Source organism: Rhinatrema bivittatum, chromosome 4 (assembly GCF_901001135.1).
Source record: "Rhinatrema bivittatum chromosome 4, aRhiBiv1.1, whole genome shotgun sequence".
NCBI classification, from domain to species: domain Eukaryota; kingdom Metazoa; phylum Chordata; class Amphibia; order Gymnophiona; family Rhinatrematidae; genus Rhinatrema; species Rhinatrema bivittatum.
The window spans coordinates 114,148,099-114,172,802 of record NC_042618.1 but is presented as its reverse complement, the minus strand read 5'-3'; the positions used below and the strand labels follow the sequence as shown (position 1 = coordinate 114,172,802).

The 24,704-nt window shown below is 43.1% G+C and overlaps 1 protein-coding gene across 3 annotated transcripts in view; it reads left to right on the top strand.

Moving 5' to 3' along the window:
• Window positions 1-21,323, top strand: part of RBM25 (RNA binding motif protein 25) — a 287,767-nt gene extending 266,444 nt beyond the window's left edge. For all 3 annotated transcript variants that reach the window (XM_029598715.1, XM_029598714.1, XM_029598713.1), the window contains exon 18: window positions 14,250-21,323. In XM_029598715.1, the coding sequence (XP_029454575.1) occupies window positions 14,250-14,342 (93 nt within the window). In that variant the 3' untranslated portion in view covers window positions 14,343-21,323. The remainder of the gene's footprint in view (window positions 1-14,249) is intronic.
• Window positions 21,324-24,704: the final 3,381 nt, after the last annotated feature.

Here is a 24,704-nt window from a genome sequence, read left to right as displayed (position 1 = left end):
CTAGACCAGCTCTCTTCCCCACACGTTGAGCCCTTGGGTTCCAGGAGCCGGCAGGGCTTAGGCAGGAGTCCTATAAGGCACGGTCAGATGAAGTCTAGTATTGAGCCGAGGTCAGAGCGAGCCTGCTAGCAAGCAGTGTTAAGGTTCAGGCTGAGGACGGAGCAGGCGGAGATTAGGCAGTGTCAAGGTCCAACCTGTTGTCAAGGCAGGCAGCAGTCCAAAAGTGTAATCGGGGTCCGAGACCAGGGTCAGATCCAGAAGTCAGGCAAAGACGACCATTCAGACAAGAACAGGGAACCCAGACACGGCAGGAATAGGCAGAGCAGAGCAACAACACGGGAGGCAAGGCGAGACAAGGAATCAAGGCAAGTAAAGAACCAGCAAAGCAATATGCACTGTAGGAGCAAGAAGGATCTGTTGCTGAGGCACTGGCTGGAATCATGGTTGGGGTTTAAATACCCAACCCGCGTAGATGTCATCTGCCAGCGCTGCTGCCGTTTCCCACCATGGAGTCCTTACCATCCAGCGTGCACACCTAAGGGGACCAAAGGAGGAGACAAGATGGCAGCACCCTTGCGGTATGAGTGATGGCATCGGAGCTGAGTGCAGCCAGTTGCAGGGCTGTTCCATGACTGGCCAAATGTTACATATTGCAAATGGACATGGCTCAGTAAGGGAGAATGTGGTTTTTATCTGGGCAATCACATCCCCCAATCAAACAAGGGGATAGGAGAGAGAATTCCACAGACTTTGGCTTCAGGAAAGAAAGCTGTATCTCAGTAACTACTAACATTTTTTCCCTAAAGAGGATCACAGATTGGATGTCTTTTGTTAAATTTTCATAATCTGGTAACCTGTCTTCTAATAATTTTGGACCACAAAGAAGATTTTGAACAGTATTAAAAAGTACCCCTGAATTATTTAAGGAGGCATTAAGACTTTGAGTGTAGCATCTTTCCAAACTTCAAAAACGCTCTACTTATATGCATACAGACATCCCTGTATTTCCCCCTCTTCAGTTTTTAACTTCCCCCATCTCCTTTCCTCCCAACGCATTACAGTTCGAAGCGCCACTAGTTCCTTATTAAACTGGAGGAGATCTTTATTTTTATTTTTTGTTAGGACTACTCTTATCATATGCCTTACTCAATATACTATTCCAACAACTAACTTCTATGAGAAACTTCAAGATCTGGTCTTCATGGAGAAACCAGCACCGTTCTATTTTTACTCCTGGGGGAATTCTGCGCTACTTTGGCATGCAGAATTTCCATTTTCTGGACAGAATTTAGTGAAAATGGAGCAGGCCCCAGCATGCTGCGAGTGGGAGCCCATCCTGCACGCGGCAAAGATGGAGCAGGCCCTGGCGTGCTGCAAAAGATGAAACAGGCCCCAGCATGCCACGAGCGGAGCCCATCTCGCTTGTGGCGAAGATGGTGCAGGCCCCAGTGAGAGTAAGCCTGTAGAAGTGTGTGTGTGTGTGTGTGTGTGAGACTGCGAGCTTGTGGGGAGAGTGAAATAGCAAATGTGAGGGTGCGTTAGTGTGGGTGCCAGAAAGAGGACACCTGTGTAAGGAGATTGTGAAGAAGTGTAATTATGTGAAAGAGACTGGGAGCTGGTATGTGTGAAAAAGGGATTGAGGGTGCTTGTTAGTAAGAGAAGGAGCCTTTGTGAGGGTATATGTGACGCAGAAAGCTTGTGTGAAGGGATTGTGAATGTTTGAGAGAGAGCCTGTGTGAAGGGGTGTGTGTGAGAGAGGGAGCCAATGTGCAAGGGTATATGAGAGACACATAGGTAGCCTGTGTGAAGGTATATGCATGAAAAAAAAGAATCCTCTGTGTGTGTGTGTGCGTGCAAGTAAGAGAGGGAGCATGCATGAGGGGATGTTTGTGTGCGAGAGAGAGAGGGAGCCTATATGAGGGTGGGAGTGCCAGAGAGAGGGAGCCTGTATTGAGGGGGTGTGTATGTGCATTAGAGTGAGGGAGCCTCTGTGTGAGAGAGAGGAAGCCTGTGCGAGGGGCAGTACTGAGAGAGGGGTCAAACTCTGGGAGTGGAGATAGAGTGGAAGGGGTTGAGCTTAGAGAGGGAGTGGAGTAATAGTCGCAGCTGGAGGAGTTCAGACCTGACAGGGCAAAGTGAAAGGAGACCGGACAGGGGAGTAAGGAGAGAGGGTGGAAGGGAAATTTATAGTGAGCTTCTAGGGAAATTCTGCTCAAAATATTTAAAACTCTGCATCTTTAATAATTTTTTTATATTATGTTTTAAATTAATTAAAAGACTTACGTATACTGATATTTTGAGCAATATAAAGTATGCAGAATTTTACATTTTTTTGTGCAGAATTCCCCCAGGAGTATATTTTATACTAGCTTGGCCCTTGAAAGGTCATGGATATGAAGAAAAGAATATCCCTCCACTATTATTTCTATCCTGTTGATGGCCTTGAAGAATTCTACTTCATTGGCTTATATCTGGGTCTGGTGTTTGAGGATGTGCCACAATCAAGTAAGGCCTATAAAATATCAGCTAAAGAACAGTGTAATAGAATTAGTAATTAGTCGAGAAACTGTAAACTTCTTGGATGGTAGAGTAAACAGATACCAGTAATGATTTCTCAAGCACATTTTATAATCATATATCAAAAATGTACAACTTCTTTATGAAGCTATATTTTTTATTTTTGCAGTTAAAGTACCTAAGCCAGGTAACGAAACATCAAGGTGGTGATTTGATTATTAGAAATGTAGATAGTTGGATGGCTGGTGGATGTGAGAACCACCTGGTAACTTGCCTGCCTGCTGCGAAGGTGGTGGACCTCATGCATCACCTAGATAGAATTTTAGACTGTGCTGGGGAGGAGCCGGCTGTCGTGGTACATGTAGGCACCAACATAGGAAAATGTGGGAGGGGGAGGTTATGTAAGCCAAATTTAGGATTTTAAATAGAAAGCTGAAATCCAGAACCTCCAGGATGGCATTCTCTGAAATGCTCCCTGTTCCACATGTAGGTCCCCAGAGGCAGGCAGAGCTCCAGAGTCTCAATGCGTGGATGAGATGATGGTGCAGGCAAGAGGGATTCAGTTTTGTAAGGAACTGGGCAACCTTTTGGGGAAGGGGAGACTTTTACTAAAGGATGGGCTCCATCTTAACCAGAGTAGAACCAGGCTGCTGGTGCTAATTTTTAAAAAGGAGATAGAGCAGCTTTTAAGCTAGAACAAGGGAAGAAAGCCAACAGTCACTCAACAGTGCATGGTTTGGAGGAAAATATCTTTGAAGGATACTAATGAAACAGGAGAGTTAGGGCATCCCAACAAAGAGGTTACAATAAAAGCAAAAGTAGTCCATGTGACTATAAATAATCACCTGAGCTAAAGGATTCCAGATTATCCCTATCAGCTGAAAAGCAGGTTAATGCAAACAAAAAACACACTTTGAAATGTCTTATGCCAATCGCAGAAATAAGATGAGTTAGTACATAGCAGTGAAGGATGAGATAGATAAATTGGCATTTCAGAGACCTGGGGGAAGGAGGATAACCAATGGGACAGTGCTATATCAGGGTACAAAGTATATCACAATGATAGGGAGGGTCAACTTTGTGGGGGTGAGGCTCTTTAAGTCTGTGAGGGCATAGAATCCAACAGGATAAAGATCATACAAGATACTAAATGCATAATCAAATCTATATGGGTAGAAATCCCATGTGTGTTGGGTAAGGGTATAGTGATAGGATTATTCTACCATCCACCTGGCCAAAATGATGAGACGGACAATGAAATGCGAAGAGAAATCAACTAAGCTAATCAATTTGGCAGTGTAGTAATAAAGGGAGATTTCAATTACCTAATCAAAACCAAATGGGAACTATAAATCAGAATATTAGTAAAGCCTAAATGAAGGTGTCAGCAAGCCTGACGTATGTTTCAACCAAAACCAACCTGTCTTCTCAATCATTCACCTTCATAAAAAAATCACTTTATTGCACTATCAAAAAATCATCCAAAATAATTTTTTTCAAAAATGTTTTCAAAATATAGTTTATTTTAATCCCCAGTCCAGAAAGTATGTTCAAAAACAATCTCTTAGAATCACTAAGTAACGCCCAACACAGCCGATGCTTCGCAACAGCAGTGCTTCTTCAGGGGCATGTGAAAATTCTTTATCAAGTTGAAATATGTGCCTAAAACATGATATCAGAAAGTTTTTTTTTTAAAAACCATGCAATATCAACAATAAATCACAGCAGTACTTATCTTTTTTGAATGGCTACCATTTCAGTCTGGACTCAGCGTTTCAGCCGACTCTTCACACGAACGGAGGAACCAAAGCTGACGTCAACATCTCTTTAAATACACAGCTGATGCAGGACGTAAGTCCTTCACGTCACTGAAATGCAAATGAGAGGTAGTGGACCCATCCCATCATATAAACGATCGCAATAAGAGTTGTTCATATTAGTTAGAACTGATGTTTAGATGAAAAACCATCAAAAGAGAAAAATTTCGGCTGAACGAAGCTCTTGGAGAGCTTCGGTTCCTCCGTTCGTGTGAAGAGACGGCTGAGATGCAGAGTCCAGACTGAAATGGTAGCCATTCAAAAAAGATAAGTACTGCTGTGTTTTATTGTTAATATTGCACAGTTTTAAAAAAACAAAAAACTTTCTGATGTCATGTTTTAGGCACATATTTCAACTTGATACAGAATTTTCACTTGCCCCTGAAGAAGCACTGCTGTTGCGAAACATCAGCCGTGTTGTGCATTATTTAGTGATTCTAAGAGATTATCTTTTAACATACTTTCTGGACTGGGGATTAAAATCAAAAAATATATTTTGAAAAAAATTATTTTGGATGATTTTTTTTAATACTGCAGTAAAGTGATTTTTTTATGAATGTGAATGATTGAGAAGACCGGTTGGTTTTGGTTGAAACATACAACGTCAAGCTTGCTGACACCTACATTTAGGCTTTACTAATATTCTGATTTACAGTTCCCATTTGGTTTTGATTAGGTTGCTTCCTTGCTTGGGTAACTTTATGACTCTCCTTGATATTGAGTTGTGTGACACTAGATTTCAATTACTCCAATATTGACTGGGTAAATGTAACAGGACATGCTAGAGATGTAAAGTTTCTGGATGGTACCGGACGGTACCGGACCCTAGCCTCTCGAGCAGTACGCCGGACCTGGCATTACACAGCAGGACCCCCCTCAAAGGACTGCTTCATGAAGCAATTTGTTCAAGAACTGACAAAAGTGGGAGCTATTTTAGATGTAATTCTTAATGGATTGCAGGATTTGGTGAGAGAGATAACGGTGCTGGGGCCACTTGGCAATAGTGATCATAACATTATCAAATTTAAACTAATGACTGGAAGGGGGACAATATGTAAATCTACAGCTCTAATACTAAATTTTAAAAGTTTCCGGTCTCCGAAGCTCGAGGAGACGCACAGGTCGCCAGCCAGGACCAGTGCCACCGGGTTGATCTGCCCTAGCAGGGCTAGACCTCTGTCAGATCCGAGGGCCCTCCCACGTGGAGACCCTCCGAGGTGGTCGCCATATTGTCTGCGTGGTCGCTGTCACCATTTTGGCTCTGTTCGCCATTTCAATCGGTGCGCACAAATCCCTTGTTCGCACAACGTCACACGCACAAGTACCGGGCGCACAAGTGACGCGCATAGCCAAGCGCTTAACTGTGCCGGACACATAATTTCGACCTGTGCGCACAACAGCGCGCACATCTCCCTTCACAGGTGCACCAAACCTACGCGCGCATCTTCGACGCACACCGGAGCGCACAACTGTATTGTACGCAAGCCATGGCACCACCTGAAAATAAACTCAAAGCTCAGGGCCTTTGCCCAGAATGCCACATTAGAGCTGCACAGCATGAGGAGGTCACGGCCCTGTGTATCTAGTGCGAAGAGGCCCTAGGGGACCCAACTTATGGCCCCCAGCCGGTACCGGACCCTAGCCTCTCGAGCAGTACGCTGGACCTGGCATTACACAGCAGGACCCCCCTCAAACGGGGTTCCCCAGGGACACGGCACCCCCTAGTTTAGACCCAGCATCTATCTCCTGGGTGGAATTCTTCAAAGGTCTGCATACCTTCGTCCACATGCAACTGGGGCCTCCTATAATGCGGCCACAGGCTCCACCAGAGGACCTCAACATGCCGGGACCCTCTATGCCCAGGGAAGTGATCCCACCACCCAGAAGCCCCACCTTCGGGGACACAGACATCTCAGATGAGGAGTTAGAGCCCCTGGAGGAAGGGGAACTCCTGGGGACAGAACCATGAGATGCTTCTTCACCAAGGACGAGCTTCCAGACCTGGTCTCACACAGCTTAAAAGAACTTGCCATCCCGGGCACAAGTGCCTCGGGGGAACCTAAGATGAGCCCACTATTAGAAGGGACTCCGTCAAACCTCCTGCCATTTCCCACTATTACAAGCCGTCCAGCAACTAATAGACCTGGAATGGGATGCCCCAGAAACTACATTCAAAGGGGGCCAGGCTCTGGCAGGCATGTACCCTCTGGACCCAGCCACCAAAGATCTGTCATGTCCGAAAGTGGATGCCATGGTCTGCGCGGTCTTGAAGCGCACTACTATCCCAGTGGAAGGAGGAGCAGCACTGAAGGATGCTCAAGACAGACGTCTGGAATCTATCCTCACAGTCCTTTGACGTCTCCACTATGTCTTTACAGATCGCAGCCTGCTGTGCCGTGGTGACACGCGCCTGCTTAGCACAGACCAGGAACAACACTCCTGGGGAGGCCCTGGAACCAGCTGTATCATTCTTCGCGGATGCCGCTTCGGATCTGGTACGCACAGCAGCTAGAGGAGTCTCATCTGCCGTGGCAGCCAGAAGACAAATCTGGCTCCGAAACTGGTCAGCCGACGCATCCTCCAAACCGAGACTCACAAGGATGCCTTTCAAGGGAACACTCCTGTTTGGAAGCGAACTAGAGAAACTAGCCAACAAATGGGGCAAGTCCCCACTGCCGCAGCTACCAGAGGACAGGAGTAAGAGAAACCAGCAATCCTTCCCCCGGACCTCCAGGGGCAGAGGATCACAGCGCCTTCAACCCATATAGAAGCTCATATCAAGCGGCCCGCCCCGCAGGCCGGAGCCAGTCCTTTCGGAACAAGCACAATAAAAGGGGAGCCAGCTTGGGCCCTGGCCCCACCCCGCACCCCACAATGAAAATCAGCCGACCCATCCAAAGGAAAAAGCCATAGGGGCCAGACTTGCCCTATTCTACCAAAGATGGGTTGAGATAACTTCAGACAAGTGGGTCCTATCCATCATTCGAGAGGGATATTACCTGGATTTCCACCAGCTCCCTCCGGACAAGTTTGTGGAATCTCCCTGCCACGACCCTTCCAAGAGAATGGCAGTGGAAGCTACACTGACCAGATTACTAACCTTAGAGGCTATAACACCGGTGCCTCCACAACAAATATTTAAAAAAGGTTCCAGGGGCGATCCGGGAAACTACAGACCGGTTAGCCTGACTTCAGTGCCAGGAAAAATAGTGGAGTGTTCTAAACATCAAAATCACAGAACATATAGAAAGACATGGTTTAATGGAACAAAGTCAGCATGGCTTTACCCAGGGCAAGTCTTGCCTCACAAATCTGCTTCACTTTTTTGAAGGAGTTAATAAACATGTGGATAAAGGTGAACCGGTAGATATAGTATACTTGGATTTTCAGAAGGCGTTTGACAAAGTTCCTCATGAGAGGCTTCTAGGAAAAGTAAAAAGTCATGGGATAGGTGGCGATGTCCTTTCATGGATTGCAAACTGGCTAAAAGACAGGAAACAGAGAGTAGGATTAAATGGACAGTTTTCTCAGTGGAAGGGAGTGGACAGTGGAGTGCCTCAGGGATCTGTATTGGGACCCTTACTTTTCAATATATTTATAAATGATCTGGAAAGAAATACGATGAGTGAGATAATCAAATTTGCAGATGACACAAAATTGTTAAATCACAAGCAGATTGTGATGAATTGCAGGAAGACCTTGTGAGACTGGAAAATTGGAAATCCAAATGGCAGATGAAATTTAATGTGGATAAGTGCAAGATGATGCATATAGGGAAAAATAACCCATGCTATAATTACACAATGTTGGGTTCCATATTAGGTGCTACAACCCAAGAAAGAGATCTAGGTGTCATAGTGGATAACACATTGAAATCGTCGGTTCAGTGTGCTGCGGCAGTCAAAAAAGCAAAACGGAAAATGTCATAATGCCTCTGTATCGCTCCATGGTGAGACCGCACCTTGAATACTGTGTACAATTCTGGTCGCCGCATCTCAAAAAAGATATAATTGCGATGGAGAAGGTACAGAGAAGGGCTACCAAAATAAGGGGAATGGAACAACTCCCCTATGAGGCAAGACTAAAGAGGTTAGGACTTTTCAGCTTGGAGAAGAGACGACTGAGGGGGGATATGATAGAGATGTTTAAAATCATGAGAGGTCTAGAACGGGTAGATGTGAATCGGTTATTTACTCTTTCGGATAGTAGAAAGACTAGGGGGCATTCCATGAAGTTAGCATGGGGCACATTTAAAACTAATCTGAGAAAGTTCTTCTTTACTCAACGCACAATTAAACTCTGGAATTTGTTGCCAGAGGATGTGGTTAGTGCAGTTAGTATAGCTGTGTTTAAAAAAGGATTGGATAAGTTCTTGGAGGAGAAGTCCATTACCTGCTATTAAGTTCACTTAGAGAATAGCTACTGCCATTAGCAATGGTAACATGGAATAGACTTAGTTTTTGGGTACTTGCCAGGTTCTTATGGCCTGGATTGGCCACTGTTGGAAACAGGATGCTGGGCTTGATGGACCCTTGGTCTGACCCAGTATGGCATTTTCTTATGTTCTTAAATAAATACTGGCCATTATTCCATCTATTTTATCGTCCCCAAGAAAGAAGGAACGTTCAGACCTGTCAACCGTCACCTGAAGATTCCTCGCTTCCACTTGGAAAGCCTACATTCAGTAATAAGGGCGATACAACCGGGAGAGTTTCTTACCTCCATGGATCTGTCGGAAGCTTACTTACACATTCCGATCCATCAAGAGCATCAGCGTTTTCTACGCTTCTCGATCCTGGACCTTCACTACCAGTTCCGGACACTACCTTTCAGGTTAGCCACTGCACCCCGGACATTCACCAAGATCATAGTGGTGGTGGCAGCAACACTGAGGAAGGAAGGAATCCGCATGCACCCTTATCTGGACAATTGGCTGATCAGAGCGAAATCCCCAGAGGAAAGCCACCAGGCAACCAACAGAGTCAAAACTCTACTGGAGAGCCTCAGGTAGGTAGTCAACACAAAAAAGAGCTGCCTGCAGCCGTCCTAATCTCTAGAATACTTGGGAGTCCGGTTCGACACCAAACAAGACCAGGTCATCCTGACACAGACAAGGAGATCAAAACTGATGACCCAGTTACAAACCCTGTTGAGCGAACTTTGCCCCACAGCATGGGATTACCTACAAGTTCTCGGCCTCATGGCATCCACACTGGAAGTAGTCCCATGGGCACGAGCTCATATGAGACCCCTACAATGCTCACTACTATCACGATGGAATCCACTGTCCCAGAACTACACTGTACGGCTTCAGCTCTCGAACAGAGTTCGGGCCCAACTACGATGGTGGCTACAAGAAGCCTATCTGAGCCAAGGAACAAGACTATCCTCACCAACCTGGATCCTACTCACCACGGATGCCAGCCTATGAGGATGGGGAGCACACTGCCAGGAGCTAACTGCCCAAGGGCAATGGAACGAAGAAGAGTCGGGATGGAACATCAATCGCCTAGAAGCCCGGGCAGTCAGATTAGCCTGCCTAAGGTTCGGTCACAGACTCCGAGACAAAGCGGTCAGAGTAATGTCAGATAACGCCACAACAGTGGCCTACATCAACCGTCAGGGAGGAACCAGAAGCCAACAGGTGTCTCTGGAAATAGACCTCCTAATGTCATTGGCGGAAGTGAATCTTCAAGAGATCTCGACCGTCCACGTTGCCAGGAAATACAACGTCACGGCGGACTACCTCAGCAGAGAAAGTCTAGATCCAGGAGAATGGAATGGGGAACACCAACCATGGACCTCCTGGACCTGGCAAACCAGTCCAACGCCCAAGTACCCAGTTTCTTCAGCCGCAGACGGGAACCCCAGTCCCAGGGAATCGATACCCTGGTACAAACCTGGCCACAGGAAATTGTCATGCGCCTTGCCACCGTGGCCCCTATTGGGCGCGATCATCCATAAGATAGAACACCACAGGGGACCAGTACTTCTACTGGCCCCGGACTGGCCAAGAAGACTGTGGTACGCAGACATGCGAAGACTGACAGGGAACCCCCTGCCGCTGCCTCCACACAGAGACCTGCTCCAACAGGGACCGATTCTCCACGAGGATCCAGCTCGATTCTCTCTTACAGTCTGGTCATTGAGAGGACTCTCCTAAGGAGGAGAGGATACTCGGGGGCAGTAATTGACACTCCGAGCATGCAAGTTCTCCACATCCCTAACATATATAAGGATTTGGAGAGTATTCGAAGCCTGGTGCGAGGACCACATCATACCACGCTCAGTCAAAATTCCTGCAATTTTGGAATTCCTGCAGAACAGCCTACAGAAAGGATTGTCCCTCAACTCCATCAAGGTACAGGTGGCCGCATTGTCTTGCTACGGAACCAAGAGCGAGAGCGGCAGCATAACCTCTCACCCGGATGTCTCCCGCTTCCTGAAAGGAGTCAAGCACATCCAACCACCCCTAAGGTGGCCAGTGCCTCTTTGGAGCCTCAACCTGGTCCTAGATTTCCTAGCAGGAACCTCCTTCAGACCTCTTCACGGCCTCTCTCTCTCTGACTATTAACATTGAAGACAGCCTTCCTGCTTGGCAGTCTGTTCAGCCCGTCGTATATCCAAGCTACAAGCACTGTCCTGCTGAGAGCCATTCCTCAGACTCACCCCGGGAACCATCCAGTTACACACAGTTCTGTCGTTCCTCCCCAAAGTGGTGTCTCACTTCCATCTCAACCAAACCATCTCACTACCATTGCCAGATGAGCATAAGAATTCTGAAGAGGCTCGAAATCTACGCCATCTCAACATCGGCAGACTCCTAGTCAGATACCTGGAAAAGTCGGAATCTGTACGAAAGACGGACCATCTATTCATCCTTCACAGCAGGAAGAAGCAAGGGGAAGCGGCCTCGCAAGCAACCATAGCCCGCTGGATCAAAGAAGTCATTAAGGCAGCCTACGTAGAAGCAGGCAAGCCACCGCCTTTACAAGTCAAGGCCCATTCTACTAGAGCGCAGGCAGTGTCCTGGGCGGAAACCAAGATGCTGTCACCTGCCGAGATCTGCAGGGCAGCGACATGGTCCTCCATCCACACCTTCTCCAGGTTTTACCGCCTGGATGTTCAGGCTCGGAAGGACACAGCATTTGCAAGGGCAGTACTAAGTGGGTCACGGGCAGCCTCCCACCTGGTTCGGGAGTAGCTTTTATACATCCCATTGGTCCTGAGTTCATCTGCTATATGCTAGGAAATGGAGAAATTACTTACCTGATAATTTCGTTTTCCTTAGTGTAAACAGATGGACTCAGCATCCCACCCACGGCTACCGTTACTCATGGAATTCTCGGGGGACATCCCCGGAGCGAGTGTTTCACGGGTAAGCCATGCTTTCCTTCATCTAGGACACCCATCCTACCAGGTGTCCACGTTTCTCGGTTGAGGGCACTGGCGGTCTCCAGCTATAGCCAATTCAACCAGTTCCAGTTAATCAAGTTATCCAAGTTATAAAGTTAATCAAGTTATTCCAGTTATTCAGTCATACATATATCCACAATGCTTTTCGAGAATACTGAAGAGCTGCACTTCCTGCAGGGGTATATGTACTAGGGCTGACATCAGATTGAAATCTGATCCGTCTCCAACTGCTATGAGGAGTACACTATACCCATTGGTCCTGAGTCCATCTGTCTACACTAAGGAAAACAAAATTATCAGGTAAGTAATTTCTCCATTAAATTTAATGTGGACAAGTGTAAGGTGATACATATAGGGAAAAATAACCCATGCTGTAGTGACATGATGTTAGGTTTCATATTAGGAGCTACCACCCAGGAAAAAAATATAGGCATTATAGTGGATAATACATTGAAATTGCTGGGGCAGTCAAAAAAGTAAACAATGTTAGGAATTATTGGGAAGAAAATGGAGAATAAAATGGAAAATGTCATAATGCCTCTGTATTGATACCACTCCATGGTGAGACTGCACCTTGAGTACTCTGTACAGTTCTGCTTGCCGCATCTCAAAAAAGACAGTTGCACTGGTACAGAGAAGGGCAACCAAAATGATAAAAGGGATGGAAAGGCTAAAGAGGTTAGTGCTTTTCAGCTTGGAGAAGAGACAGCAGAGGGGGAGATGATAGAAGGCTATAAAATCATGAGAGGTCTAGAAACAGGTAAATGTGAATTGGTTATTTTCTCTTTTGGATAATAGAACAACTAAGGGGCACCCCATGAAGTTGGCAAGTAGCACATTTAAAACAAATCAGCGGTAATTCTTTTTCACTCGACGCACAATTAAGCTGTGGAATTTGTTGCCAGAGAACATAGTTAGGGCACTTAGTGTAGCTGAGTTTAAAAAAGATTTGGATAAGTTCCTGAAGGAGAAGTCTATTAACTATTTATCAAGTTGACTTAAAGAATAGCAACTGCTATTACTAGCATTAGTAGCATGGAATCTACTTAATAGGGATGTGAATCGTTTTTTGACGATTTAAAACAATCATCAGATATATTTTAAATCGTCAAAAATCGTTAGAGCCGCGATACAATAGCAATTCCCCCGATTTATCGTCAAAAAATCATAAATCGGGATAGTGGGGAGGGCGGGAAAACCGGCACACCAAAACAACCCTAAAACCCACCCCGACCCTTTAAAACAAATCCCCCAGCCTCCCGAACCCCCCCAAAATGTTTTAAATTACCTGGGGTCCAGTGGGGGGGTCCCGGCGCGATCTCCCGCTCTCGGGCCACGGCTGCGTTAATAGAAATGGCGCCTGTGGCCCTTTGCCCTTACCATGTGACATGGACCCCAGGTAATTTAAAACATTTTGGGGGGGTTCGGGAGGGTGGGAGATTTGTTTTAAAGGGTTGGGGTGGGTTTTAGGGTTGTTTTGGAGTGCCGGTTTTCCCGCCCTCCCCCGATAAAACGATTTTTTAACCAAAAAAACCATGACGATCAGTTCCCCCCCCCCCCCCCAGCCAAAATCGATCGTTAAGACGATTGATCACACGATTCACATCCCTACTACTTAATGTTTGGATACTTGTAACCTGGATTGGCCACTGTTGGAAACAGGATGCTGGGCTTGATGGATCCTCGGTCTGACCCAGTATGGCATGTTCTTATGGTGTGATCTGATAAAGATATAACACAATCATATTGCTAAGAAGGTAAAATATTTAGCTGTCTTTATTTCTTTTCTCTTTTTTTTTTTTTTGACTTGGGGCTCCCATAACTCTGGAAGTTGTCAGCTCTGATCATATACATCAACCCTACAGTATTTTAGCAGTGGTCATGCCTGCTTCTGGGGCCACACACCACAAAATTTTTTTGTTTTTGTTCCCCCCCCCCAGGAATTTCAATGTTCTAAAAAAAGTGGAAAAATGATTTTTACAAACTGGAGAGAAATCAGCGGAAAAGTATTTTTTCTTCTGATTTTTGTTTTTACTGTTATAGCATTGAAATTCCCAGGAAAAATAAAATAACTGAAAACAAAGGTCCCTAACCACAAATAAACTGAAATTTAAGAAAAAGTGTTGCGAAATTAATAATATAACAGCTAAGTCTTCATACTCAAATGTATGAGAATCTCCATGTTCTTAATTTTAGTGTTATGCTCAATTTTAGAAGTTAGTGTGCAGGTAGATATATTTTGAGTATTATCCTATATTTTTATACCAGTTATATATCTTCTATGAGAAACTTTTAAATGTTAAGCTGTTTGAGTTTTGATATATTAAAAACTGCTGGAAGCACAGTATCTAGTCCTACTTCAGTTTATTTGCATATCCTTAGATGTCAGTCCATAAACTTTAACATTTATAGGAATTATTTGGTTAATCCACTAATTTGCGAATATGCTGTGCTTGGTGTTCAGTGTAATTTCACTTGATTCTTATTCTTTGCCTGTAGGTACTAGATGAAGAAGCAGAAGTTTTTATAGTGAAAATGTGGAGGCTATTGATATATGAAACCGAAGCCAAGAAGATTGGTCTTGTGAAGTAGAGCTTCACTCAACATTTCGAGCTCTTTCAATCTTCAGTTTTTTTCCTTCCATCATTTAAGGACTTCGAGTTTTCTTTGTCCTCAGACATTTGTGAGATCTGTATTTTTTATGTAGAAAATGTGAACATTTTTTTTTGTCCACTGCTCATGGCCGCCCTCCTGGGTGTAAACCCATCTGTTTCTTCATCGGTTATCTTTGAGTCACCAAGTAAAATTACTGGGATGTTTTTTAAGCTGCAGCTATTGTCTGTCACTCTGGTAATCTTGTTTTGTTAATTTTTTTTCCTTTGTATATATTAAAATGACTCCAATTGGTTTTGCAAAATGTATGCACTTAATGTTGAACAATATCAGTTAACATCAAGATAATGGATTTCTTTCCTAAAATTTGTGCTTTCACCCTTTTTGTTTTAAAGAGTGATCACAAAGAACGAGCTTTTTGAAGGATTAGAATTTACATTTGGAATGTAAAAAAAAAATTGCTTCAGTGACTGATCCATATTTTTATTTGTAAGATGTCCTTGACTCCTTTAAAAACAAGGATTCACCTTTAAAGCCCTCCTTCCTTCCTGAACAATGCAGGAAAAGTGGTAGCATTTGCTTAGAACTCTTGGAAAATTGGCCTGCAAATGTGTTTTTACATTAGTTTGTGCTAGATAACTCCTCCAGTTACTTGGTGCTTTCATTTCAGGTAGTAGTTTCCAGGTAGGTTTTTTCCCTTCCAAATATCGGAGCAGATTAGGGCAAAATCCCAGTGATGTGGTTCTATGCACCATTTTAGTAATTTTGCCAGCACCCTCTTGGTGAATTTTAAGAAATCCATGAAACTTGGGGAAGGAAAAGATAGAATACAATAGAGCACAGCAATTCATAGGTATTCAAATTAAAGCAGTACATTTTTATCTGCTTTAAGACCAGCCCCAGACAGATAGGCCCCACAAGTTTATCATGGTCTTTCTATTTATACTGATAGGCTATCTGTCATGACATTGAAACAAAATTATACTTTGCTGCCTTGTCTGAACATGGGTTTTATTTATGCATAAAGTGATTGACAGGACTGGCAAGATGTACATTACATTTTTATTGCAATATTCCCAGGCAAAGAGGTGTGTGTATGGGCAGTTTTCATTGCAGGACAAAAAAGGGTATCTCATTTTTTTTTTTTAAACTATAACTCAGTCCTTATAGTGAAATCAGTAAATCTGTTCCAGTATCTTTATACTGTATTAAACAGAAGGGTGATAGTATGCCTGTTTAGAAAGCCAAGCTGTGACCTGTTGCTAGACTTGCATTTTAAGAGGACATTTGAAAATTTGTTTTCTTAACAAATGGAATCGTAACACGGTTCCACCTTGTAAATATTTCAGATATGAAAAAATGTATATATTTGATCTGGGAACTCTGATTCTTTCAGAGACTTGTTTAATAAATGACATTAAAGTAGCACATGTGTACCGAAGATAAGAAAAATTTATGTTCAGTATCAACTTTATGAAACTGCGTTTTCTCACATGAGGGCACTATTGCTGAGGAAGCCTTTGGGATGTATTTTTTTTCCTTTAGTGGGTTCTAGCCAAATGTGATGGATTCCCTATCATTGTGGCATATTTCCAAGGAAGTAAAACTGTAATAATATTGCTTTCCCTTATTCATCGCACCAGTTATTAAGAGTTCAATACTAAAGTCAGTTAGCTATTCTGCAGCAGATCTGTTTTTGAGCAGTGTGCTGCACAGGTTGTGTTCCAAGTGCTATGAGGCAGTTCATACAACATGCTCTGAGATTGGGTAGATAATGATTCAGTTGGAGTACATACCATAGGCAGTTGTTTTCTAGATACATTATTTAAAGGAACATGCCACTTTCTTGCTTCTAAGCCTTATATGGAGAGTAAAAACATGAGTTGTTCATGGTAGCAGAAAACTGCTATAAATAGTTTTTTGGTTTTTTTTAATGAAAAATTAAGAAAACCCCCCAAAAATGGATTCCTCCCTTTTTGCAGTGCAGAGTCCTCTTTACAAAATGCATTCTGATTAATGTTTTGGAAGGGTTATTAGTTCAGTAACCACTTTGCCTTGGTGCTTTCTTTTCATCATCTCTAATGTTAAATCAGTAAAGAAGGGGGTGTGGTTGTTTGAGAGGGCAGGGTTTACATAATTCACTGGCAGTTAAAATCATTAGGACCTTTCTGGTTTTTATATTTAGTCTATTCCTAAGGTGTGGTTAGGGTTTTAAATGTTAAATTTTGTAAGAGTTCTTCCATAGCCATTTCCATCACTAAAAACATCAGTAAAACAGAATGGTCCTGTGCTGATCCTTATTATCAGAACCATATGCAGGCTTCACATGGGTAAGCAAGAGATAGAGAGGGCTCAAGGAAGTGCATTTTTACAAACAGAGGGCATGAAGCAAGCCCACACCTTTTTTTTTTTTTTTTTTTTTTTTTTTTATATTTTAACTGCAAAAATGCATGTTAGGGTATAACAGAAAAGAGAGAACAAAAAAGGAACCAACGGAGATAACTTTGGAAAACTAAGCAAGTACTGCTGCTTTGTGGCATTTCTACTAAACTAATGATCTAAAGTCTTGAGTGTCTTGCTATAATTAAGCAAGACTAAGCTGAATAGTTTCTAATTATAATGGGAGCTCACTTTCAGTGGAGAAATCTCCTGATGGATAATTGTCAATTTTCCAAGATACCCTTGCTGAAATTATGCTCTTATTTAGCTTGAGAAGTCTGGTTCTGTAAATTCATTTGACATTAGTGAAATCAGATTTAGATTAAACCTCAAACTCTTTTTTAAAAAAAATCTGCTTTTCCATAGCTGCAAACATTGGATATATGAAAAGGATTGTATCTGTTACCAGTTTTTACAATTTCATGATGATCTACTTGAAGAGAAAATAGAAATACTCTTCCATTGATTTCACTTGTGATGAAATGCTGCTTGTAAGCTGCAGTGGGATGTTTAGCTGTGTAATCATTTGAATTATTTTTAACATTTCATGTTTTATAATGATTCTTTTGTCTTTAAATTCAGTAGGCAGTGCTACCCATTAAAATCCATACCTTTTGTAGATAAACTTTTAAGTGTGGGGCCGCTTGGATGACCTGGCAGCTGTAGTGCTGTACACTGCCAAGTGCAAAACCCAAGTTTAGTTCCAGAGTACACTTCCAGCTCCTCCAGTCAGCCAGTGTTTGGGATACCGCAGGGGTAGTGTTAACAGTTCTTGAGAAGAAGTCCCAGTCATACTGCCTAGCTTGAGTGCATTTTTGCTGACTTCTTGAATGAATTGTAGTCCTTGCTTCTCATCCATAGGATTGTCATTATTATTGGGCTATATGGAAAGAGGGAAAAAAAAGTGGAGTAGCTGTGAATGAAGGCTTATGGTGCATTAGCCCAATTAGAGCAAGTCCAATTAAATTGGAATCCCAAAGGAACAAGAATAAATTAGTGGGCCATCCCCTTTCCCAAAACGTATGATACTTGCAGTACCTAAAGCAGAGCCTGTGGACATAGTGCTGCAATGTTTTAAGCCTCTGCAGTTATCTTTGCTGTTTGCATTCTGTTATACTGCATAAGCATTTGACTTTTTATAAGGCTTCCCTAAAGCTGTACTGACTGGTCAATTACATTCAAAAGATACAATAATGTGCAACGGTTTAGGCACCTTCTCAAACTGTATGTTTCAATGAGTCTTTAAGTGAACAGAAACTGGCACAGCCCCTACATCATACAAAGTTAAGAACATCTTTCTGCAATTTTTAATGCAAAATTACTATTAGCTGATTTTAATAGTGACATGAAAAAGTTTGAACATCCTTTCAATTAGTACTTTGTTACGGCTCCCAAACTTTTCTTGTAGCCAATTTTCTATTCTTGTTTTTGGAATTTTTTCCCACTCTTCTAGCACAGAAATATTTTTAGGGCTTCATACGTGCATTTGCATGTTTGAGATCTCCCCATTGATTTTCAATAATCAGTCTGGAAGCAGTGAAGACCATGGCAAATCAGCTCTGTTTCTTTTAAGTTCTTCATGGTTGATTTTGAACTATGTTTCAGAACATTACTTGCTAAAATATCCAACCCCTTTTCATTTTCAATTTCTTCACTAATTATAGGGCATTAACTTCTAGGATATGTTGATATTTACTTGAATCTATTTTTCCTTCCACACACACACAATTTTCTGTGCCATGAGGTGACATACAAGCCCAAAGTATAATAGATCTATCGTCATGCTTAACAGTTGGCAAAATACTTTTTTTTTTTTCCTACCAATGTATCTTTTGTGGTTGTGGTTGTGGCTGGACAGTTCAGTTTAATTCACCAGACCAAAGGATTTTGTTCCTTAAAGTTTCAGGCTTATCAAGGTTTTGTTTTGCATAATGTAGATGAATTTTGTGATAAGATCATAAGAGAGGTTTTCTTCTGACAACTCTCCCCCATTAAAATTGTACTGTCGATAGCAACTCCATTGACAGCTAAACTTTTCAGCAGGCATTTGCAGTGATCTTTGGGTTCTGTTTTACAGATCTGACCACGTTTCAGGCAGTTTTCCTTCGTCTTCCAGATCTTGCATTGACTTCAACAGTTCTGTTTCCATTTTTTTTTATAGCTTCCTCTGCTTTGTAAGAGTGAGTGATTCTTAATTTCAAATGCTGAAACCGCTGTTGCTTAGAAGAGCCCAGGGTTGTTGAAAGTAGAACAATCATCACAACCTGAAGATTGAGAAGGGTCAGAGTATTTGTTAAAAACTAGAATTGTCTTCACCTGACTAATTGAAGGCTTAATAAGTCAATCAACTTTTTTGGCCTTATTAACTTTTTTTTTTTAAGTAGTAATGAATCAAATGGAAGGGTGTCCAAACTTTTGCACATGCCATTTTCACTGTTTTATTATTTTTATTCTGCTAAAATCAGCAAATAACTTGCATTAAACATTGCAGAAAGATGTTGTGTTTAACTTTGTATAAGTAGAGTTGTATTAGCTTCTGTTCATTTAGGGATTCATTGAAACATACAATTTGACCAGAGTGCCTAAACTTTTGCATACATATGTACCTATCGAGATAAGGCTGAGTGGTTATAGTACATACGTGTTGGAAAGGGAAGAGGATGCACAGGAGTTTATGCTGTTGCAAAAATTAAAAGAATGTTTCATTGGGATGAAATACAGCAAAGTCAACCCCCTGTGAATGCATGTAATTGTGAAACACTAATATATAAGCTAATAAGCAACTCCAGAATATTTTCAGAAGTATCACCTTAAAAAAGAACTGGGGCTTGTCCATTGACTCAGTGGCAAGTGTGCGCTGTACGTGGAAGACCTGAGTTTGAGTTTCAATCCCTGCTTTAACTTTGGGCCAGCTACAGCTGGGGAAGCTACAGGAGGGCAGTTTTAACAGCTGGGGGAAAGAGCAAGGTCTTAGAATTGTTCAGTGATGACATGTACTGGCTGGATCTAGAGTGCACATTTCAAAGAGAATCAGGCTGTGGCTCTTGGTCAAGGACAGTCATCGTAATTGCTAGGCTGGTGAATGTTATAAAGATAAGGTTAAATATCCTGTGTAATTGTGAATGAAGGCTCATGGTGCCATAGGCCAAAGGAGGCAGATGGGATTCTGTTGGAAGCCTAAAGAAACATCCCCCTCCAGCTCCCCCAAAAACTTCAGATTTTATATCTGTAATGATTTATACTTTAACACACATTGTACATTTTCTCTACTGTTAATTAACCAAATCATTAGAAAATCTCATTTGCAATTTGCAAGCAATGGGATAATGTACATATCGAATTGTCATGCACATTTTTCTCCTACAGTTATAAGTGGACCAGCAGAATTATTGCCAAACATAGTTACAGTACGTTATTAATGCAGTTATGAAGAATTCATTGCAATATATTTATTAGCTGTAGTTACTCCATGCATGTCTCTAGTTATTGGCATTGAACTCTTTAGGGGGATAACTTTTTAACAGCCCACATACATTTTCTAGCAAATATATGTATAGAAGTTACATCAGTTTTAAAATGGAAAGTAGATGCATAATTTCCCTTTGAAAATTACCCCACCAAACTACCAGCACGCATTTATTCCTGCTAATGTGTGCAGAAGTTTTTTGAGATTTCAATGTATACTTTTTTTTTAATGCAGAAGTATGCATGTAAGTGCCAAGCTCTCCCCATTTTCAGTCCCCAGGAACAACTCTGCTCTCTGGGTAAACTTATGCACAAAAAGGCTATATATGCATAGTTTACCCATATATCAGGCAAACAGTTTTATAACAGGCCATTTCTTAAGGGAAAGCACTGCCTGCGAAAATGCCTTTGAAAATTGCCTCCCTGTGTATACTAGCAAAACATCATCACTGTGATATGGATTACACTGGCATTCCTTATATGAAATACAACCAATGGTTTATAACACCACTACACTCATTGATTACATGGAAGAAGGCGCGTGCATAGAAAGCTTGGAATTCTGAAGGGTCAGATCTGCATTTTTCACAGTATTACAAAAAAAAAAAAAGTGCAGTACTGGTATAAAAATATTCCTTCTATAGCTTCAGCAGTTTCATACCTAGTGCAACATGTTAACATTGTTTAGTGAGCCATAATAGCTGTAAATTATCTTCTTAAAATATTTGATACAGGAGTATGTCACTCGTATGTAACTCTTTGAAAACTAAATACAGGTCGCAAAGGGTTCATTTTTTGTGTGGGTGGCCTTTACACTTTTGGCTTTATTCACTCTTCCTTATCCTGGCTGCAAGTATAAAAATTTATTTATTAAAATGATCCAAAGTTCTAGGGTTTTTTCCTTTGTTTAACGGATGTATTTTCTTGTTGACTGAATTTCACATCACAGATACAAAATAAAAAAAAAAAATTGTGCTGCTTCTGAATGAAATTTCAGGAAAATCTGTTTCCTGATAGTGTTGTACAATTCTTAATAAAGACAATTGATTTTTTTTCCTTTTTGTTCATAGTTTATTTGATTATAGTCACACTGTGAAAGATTTGTATCCCAAAATGGATGTTATGAAATCAGATTTTGGAGACACATTTGATTGTATATTTTTAAAAATTGTGTGTGCTTCTCTTAACACACAGGATGAGTATAACAATGTTTTACTTGTTTTCTCCAGTGCAAAAAACACTTCAGTTTTGCAGTTTTCTTCACTGAAAGGAAGTATTTTTTTTCTGCCCAATAACTGTTTCTCCAAGGACTAATCTAGGTTAGACTTTATTGCAAATATAGACCCTACCTCAAACTTATGGCTTCTTCCAGAATGTAGAGAACCAAGAATGGCATCATTATTTAAGCTTAGAATGGCCCTAAAAATGACTCTTTAAATTACTGTCAGACATGACTTGCAACACATTTAATGGAACTGATTTTCTCAGTGATAATATTGCTACAGTTTGATAATTTTTTTGTGTGTATTAACAACTTTACCCTCCCTCATCTGTAGAGTAGTACTTTTTCCAGAGTGTTAAATAACCTTTTCCTAGCATGTAGCCAGATGGACTCAGGACTAATGGGTTATGTGCTCCCCTGCTAGTAGTTTGAAATTGAGTCAGGTTTCAAAGTTATCTCCCTAGATATACCCCTGCAGTGACCTCAGCCATTCAGTATCTCTTCCTATCCTAGCAGATGTGGAGTGTGCCTTCCCTATCGGGAACACAGTACTCTTTAGAAGATAAAATTTCCTCTTCTAATTGGAGAAAGATTGAGCCCCGCTCTCCTGTGGTAATATCTAATGGTCCCTGTCCCAGTTGAGAATTCCTAAGGTGATTTCAGAGATCCCTCAGTAGGGTGTCTTGGTCCGGTAGCCGGTTCCCGGTGTGGACTTTGCTGCTGAAGCAACTGCAGGCAGTGGGTGCAGGAAGCTGAGCGTGGCAGTGATGGCCTATGCCCTCTCCACCTCGCAGCCGGAGACCTTCTCTGTACTCAGCCTGTAAGCGCTGAGCTCAAGTAAGTAAAGAACTACTCCTTCAATTCAGAGACGTGGAAGGGCTTCGGTAAGTCTTTCCTCCAGTCTCCTTGGCATGCCGTACCGACGACGTTCCTGACCCCATTAGGGCAAGGGAAGGGGGTTTCTGAGTGGGTTGAGTGGCCCCCCGATGGGCTGGGCCTGCTTCAGACTTGGTCGGCACTCCACATGGTAGGCCGCGGTGGCGCCATCTTGCACATGGTTTGGTGCAGCGCCTTTTCCCCCCCCCCCCCCATTGACTGTCAGTATGAGCAGTGCGGGCCAGCCCTGTTGTGTGCCTAATGCATGCATAAGTGCGTGCACACCTGTGTGCATAATGTGCATAAGTACACGCATACATTCATACACAACCAGATACATGCTGACAGGCATCAGGGCAGATTTGTGCACGCTTGAGCTCGGGCGCTAACCGGCTGAACGCACAAGCTACTGTTAACTATAGTTCCGGCAACAAAGAAGCACAAGTAACACTCCCTTTGTGCTGCCTGCCACATTAGGGCTGCACAGTCTGACCTAGAATCCTTCCTGTGTCATCACTGTGAGGAAGCCCAGGGAGAGCTGACTCTCAGAACTTCTCCAAGCCTGGCCCCTCCCAGTCAGAGGACAGGTCAGCCACGACCTTATCTGATAGTACCCCAGATCTGAGCAATCCTGGGGCTGTGTCTTCCCCAGGAGAGAGGGGGCAGTATAGTGGTGCCTACCCCAGTTCCTCCTGGGCTAGGTATGGACCCGGCGACCTTTTCTTGGGAAGGCCTCGTCCTCCCAGCCCTTTCAGCATGCCTCTGGGACATGCTTCGCCTCACCAAGGGTATCCTTGACAGGGACCCAGACACCATGGAGGATGATGGGGATGCAGATTCATTAGAGGACGGGGAAATTCCTCCAGGCCTGGAGCCATACTGGACCATGCTACGGTTTTTCCTCAGAGATGAATTGCCGGCCCTGGTCTCCCAGACCCTGAAGATTCAGGGAGTTCCCGGCATGGACCCTATCTCGAAACCAAAGAGGAATCCCATCATGGTGTCTCTATAGAAAGCCTCTTGCTATTTCCAATGCTGGAAGCCATCCAGGAGTTGACTGACCTGGAATGGGCTGCCCTGAAAGCCAGTTTTAAAGGAGGGCTCTCCTGATGAAGCGTGGATTTTCGGCAGCTGTAGTAGCCACCTTGCTCTGTGCACAGAAGTTCTCGATGTCCCTGGCATACATGTGGATCTAGAGAATATTTGAGGCCTGATGTGAGGAACGCAGGGTGCCCCCTCAGCCGACAAAGATCCCCAGAAATCTGGAATTCTTACAGGACAACCTGAACAAAGGACTGTCCCTCAACTCCTTGAAAATCCAGGTAGCGGCTTTCTCCTGTTTCAGAGACAAGGTGAATGGAGCCCGCCTGTTGACACATCTGACTTGGCCCATTTTCTAAAAGGAGTTAAATACCTCCGACCACCCTTAAAGTGGCCAGTCCCCCTATGGAACCTCAATCTAGTATTGGACCTCTTAGCGTGGCTTTCCTTTCGGCCGCTGCATGCTCTGTCTCTACACCTGTTAACACTGAAGACTGTATTCTTGGTGGTGATATGCTTTGCTTGTTGCATCTCTGAACTACAGGAGCTGTCACGGGAGCTGTTCCTCCGGTTGACTCCAGGTACGCTGCAGCTTCGCAAAGTCCCTTCCTTCTTGCCAAAGATAATCTTGGAGTTTCACCTGAACCAGTCCATTTCCTTACCATCCCTAGATAGATATAAAGACTCGGAAGACTACCACCTCCTACGCCACTTCAACGGCAGTAGGCCGTTAGTACAGTATCTAGAGTGTACAGAACTGGAACACACGATGGACCGCTTGTTTGTTCTTCATGGTGGAAGGAAACAAGGCGAAGCAGCTTTACGAGCTACCGTAGCTCGCTGGATCAAGGAAGTGATCACAGGAGCTTATGTAGAGGCAGAGAAGCCTTTATCCCTTCAGGTTAAAGCTCATTCCGCTAGGGCCCAGGCAGTATCAAGGGCGGAAGCTAAGCTATTGTCTCCTGTCGACATCTGCTGAACAGCGACGTGGTCTTCCTTCTCCAGGTTCTATCGCCTGGACATCCAAGTCCGAGAAGATGCGGCCTTTGCAAGGGCGGTGCTAACCAGACCATGGGCAGCATCCCGCACGATTCAGGAGTAGCTTTTGTACATACCATTGGTTCTGAGTCCATCTGGCTACATGCTAGGAAATGGAGAAGAAATTAATTACCTGATAATTGTGTTATTCTGAGTTGTTTTTCCTTGTCCACTTTGTTTACTCAAACATCCCTTAGTGGAGACAGGAAATGGTCCAGAGGGCATTTTCAGCTAGCAGAGGTGAAAGAAGCCACGAGCAG